At 16.9% G+C, this 2,949-nt stretch overlaps 1 protein-coding gene across 1 annotated transcript; it reads right to left on the reverse strand.

Moving 5' to 3' along the window:
• Nucleotides 1-1,039: 1,039 nt before the first annotated feature.
• PRSY57_1016800 (phosphomannomutase, putative) lies at nucleotides 1,040-2,858 on the reverse strand (the record flags this gene model as incomplete). The annotated part of the gene is made up of 8 exons (XM_020114871.1): nucleotides 1,040-1,141; nucleotides 1,286-1,366; nucleotides 1,535-1,598; nucleotides 1,776-1,919; nucleotides 2,006-2,097; nucleotides 2,270-2,346; nucleotides 2,460-2,571; nucleotides 2,796-2,858. The coding sequence occupies 8 exons, from the start codon at nucleotides 2,856-2,858 to the stop codon at nucleotides 1,040-1,042; spliced, it is 735 nt and encodes a 244-aa protein (XP_019970417.1).
• Nucleotides 2,859-2,949: the final 91 nt, after the last annotated feature.

Consider the following 2,949-nt stretch of genomic DNA (forward strand, 5'->3'; position numbering starts at 1 on the left):
TATATATACAATAATAAATAAATAAATGAATAAATATTATATTTATATATATTATAAATATTTATATATCATATAACATACCGAATTTTGCACAAAAAAAAAAAAAAAAAAAAATTAAATAAAAAAATGGGTAAATATATTATTACTATTTAAGTAATGCCTCAATTATATCTTTTCTTTAATTTAAAAGTACAATATGAATTTTTTCTTTTCTTTTTTTTTTTTTTTATATATAATACTTCTATAAATATAGAAAAAAAATATAATATTATGATAAAAAAAAATAAAAAAACATAATATCATCAAACGCACACATACATAAATATATTATAAATGTATATTCATATTAAAATGATATATTTTTAATAAAAAGTTATTTTTTTATTTTTTTTTTTTTACATATGGAAAATAATATGTTCAGTTTGTTATATTTTAGTTGACGAAGAATTAGGTTCCACAAAACAAAACAAATATATACATATATATATATATATATATATATATATATATATATATATAATAAAATAATAATAAATAAATTATATAATTAATTTATATTTAAAAAAAAATTATATTTCATAAAATTAATTTTACAAATGAAAATTATAGAAGAAATTTTTATATACCACAAAAAATAACATGAAAACAACAAGGAAAAAAATATTAAAATAATATATATATATATATATATATATATTACCAATTTGATTTAATAAATAAAAAAAAAGAAGTAATGCCTTCATGTTCTTATAATCAAATACAGCCCAAATAAGGTCATTTTTATTAAAATAATACTTTTGAAAAAATTATATTTATTCATTGAACAAAAAATGGTTTTGTTGTTAAGTTAGGAAGATTATATATTTTTGTAAAATATAAACTGTTATTTTTTATTTCATCATCTTATACATATATATATATATATTGTTCCCAATTTTGTTTAAAAATATATATATATATTCTGAATATATATATTCAATATAAAATATTAGTAACACACACACAAAAAAAAAAGAAAGAAACTGAAGAAATAACCATTTTACAAGAAATTCTCTCTTAAAATTTTAACGGTGTCGTTTGGATTTTTGACTTTATATCCTTTTACTCTTTTGTCACAGAAAAGTTCGTAATCATTTCCCCCCTTCAATGAAGTAAAAATGTATTTTATAATGACAACAAAAGAAAAAACAAAATAAATTATTACATATGAAATATGGACACAAAATATATACCTAAGTAAATGAATAAATAAATATATACATATATATTATTTTATTTGATATACCTTATCTGTGCGATCACCAAAAAAATAAATTTCGTCAAATTTATTTTCTAAATGTTTTAAACAAAAGGTTTTATCCCATCCCTAAATTTTTAAATTTACAAATTTATTTTTTAGTCATATACAGAAAGATAAAAGAATATACATATTATATATATATATATGTATGTATATATGTATGTATATATGTATGTATATATGTATATATATATACTTGATTTTTTTTTCTGTTTAATTATTTTTTGGTATTACTTTTGGAAAACAATCTATGGATATTTGTCCCCCCATGGAAAAATTTAAATCAAAATCTTCAAACCTTTCGAAATTAAAATAGAAAAGATATAAATTATATATATATATATATATATATATATATATGTAGATATAGATATATTTATTTATTGATCATTTATCATGTCTAAAATACTACAAATTTTTTATTATTTATTTTATTATATATATATATATATATATAGTTATATTTTCTGTTTACTCTTTGCATAAATTATCACGAAATTTTTCAATAGTATTATTTTTTAAATTATAACGAAAGAATTCATCTCTTTCTTCTTGACTACAATTTCTACCGATGGGGCTTATATTAACTATTCCGTTCCTTAACTCTATAAAGGTTCCTCTAAAAAGGTACAAATATATGCAAGTGTATATATGTATATTTATTTATTTATTGTTCATTTGTCATTTGTGCATTTTAATGGAAACCTTTTCTTTGGTATATCCAAGTTGGCAATATATTTTAAACTATAATTTATCAATTTTTTTAATCGGTCTTCTCCCAAAAAGTTGACTATACTCTATATATATATATAAATAAAAGAAAGAATAATTAAAATTAAAATATGCCATTATATACTTTATCAAATATATATATAATATATATATATATATATATATATATATATTTATTAATTTCACATAAACATTAAAAAATGAAGAAATAAAAATGGGAAAAATTTTTCACATTACCTCTGCAAAATACTCTTCATCATTTTTATGTGCAACAACTCCGTTTTCAGAAAATATATAATCGAATATTTCTGGGTCTTTAAAAAATAAATAAATAAATATATATATATATATATATATATATATACATTTATATATGTACGTATTTATATATATTTTCTTTTTTCTTTTTTTTTTTTTTCCTTGTTACATTTAATTTGTTCCCTAATTTTTTTATAATCGGAACCACCAACTATTCCTAATACAAACCCTTTCTTTGATTTAAGTTCTAACAAAGTATCAACAACATTTTGTTCAATTGTCTGATATGGAAAAATATATATGTATAATTTGTTTCAATATGAAAATTATACGAGTGAAAATATTCACATTTAAGTGTATATATATATATATATATTTATACTATTAAAAATATATTCTATTATTATATAATATAATGCTACAAGTTGGAAAACATTTACTATTATAATATTCACATATGTACATATATATATATATATATATATAGTATATATTATTTTTGTACTTTTCTTGAATTTGTAAGGGTCCCATCTACATCAAATAGAAATATTGCCTTTTTCTTATTCATACTTTTATTATCACAAAAAAAAAAAAAAAAAAAAATTTTTTTTTTAAATTATTTTTTTTTTTTTTTTTTTTTTTTTTTTTTTTTTTTTTTT

This window comes from Plasmodium reichenowi, chromosome 10, assembly GCF_001601855.1.
Source record: "Plasmodium reichenowi strain SY57 chromosome 10, whole genome shotgun sequence".
In the NCBI taxonomy this organism is placed as follows: Eukaryota; Apicomplexa; class Aconoidasida; order Haemosporida; family Plasmodiidae; genus Plasmodium; species Plasmodium reichenowi.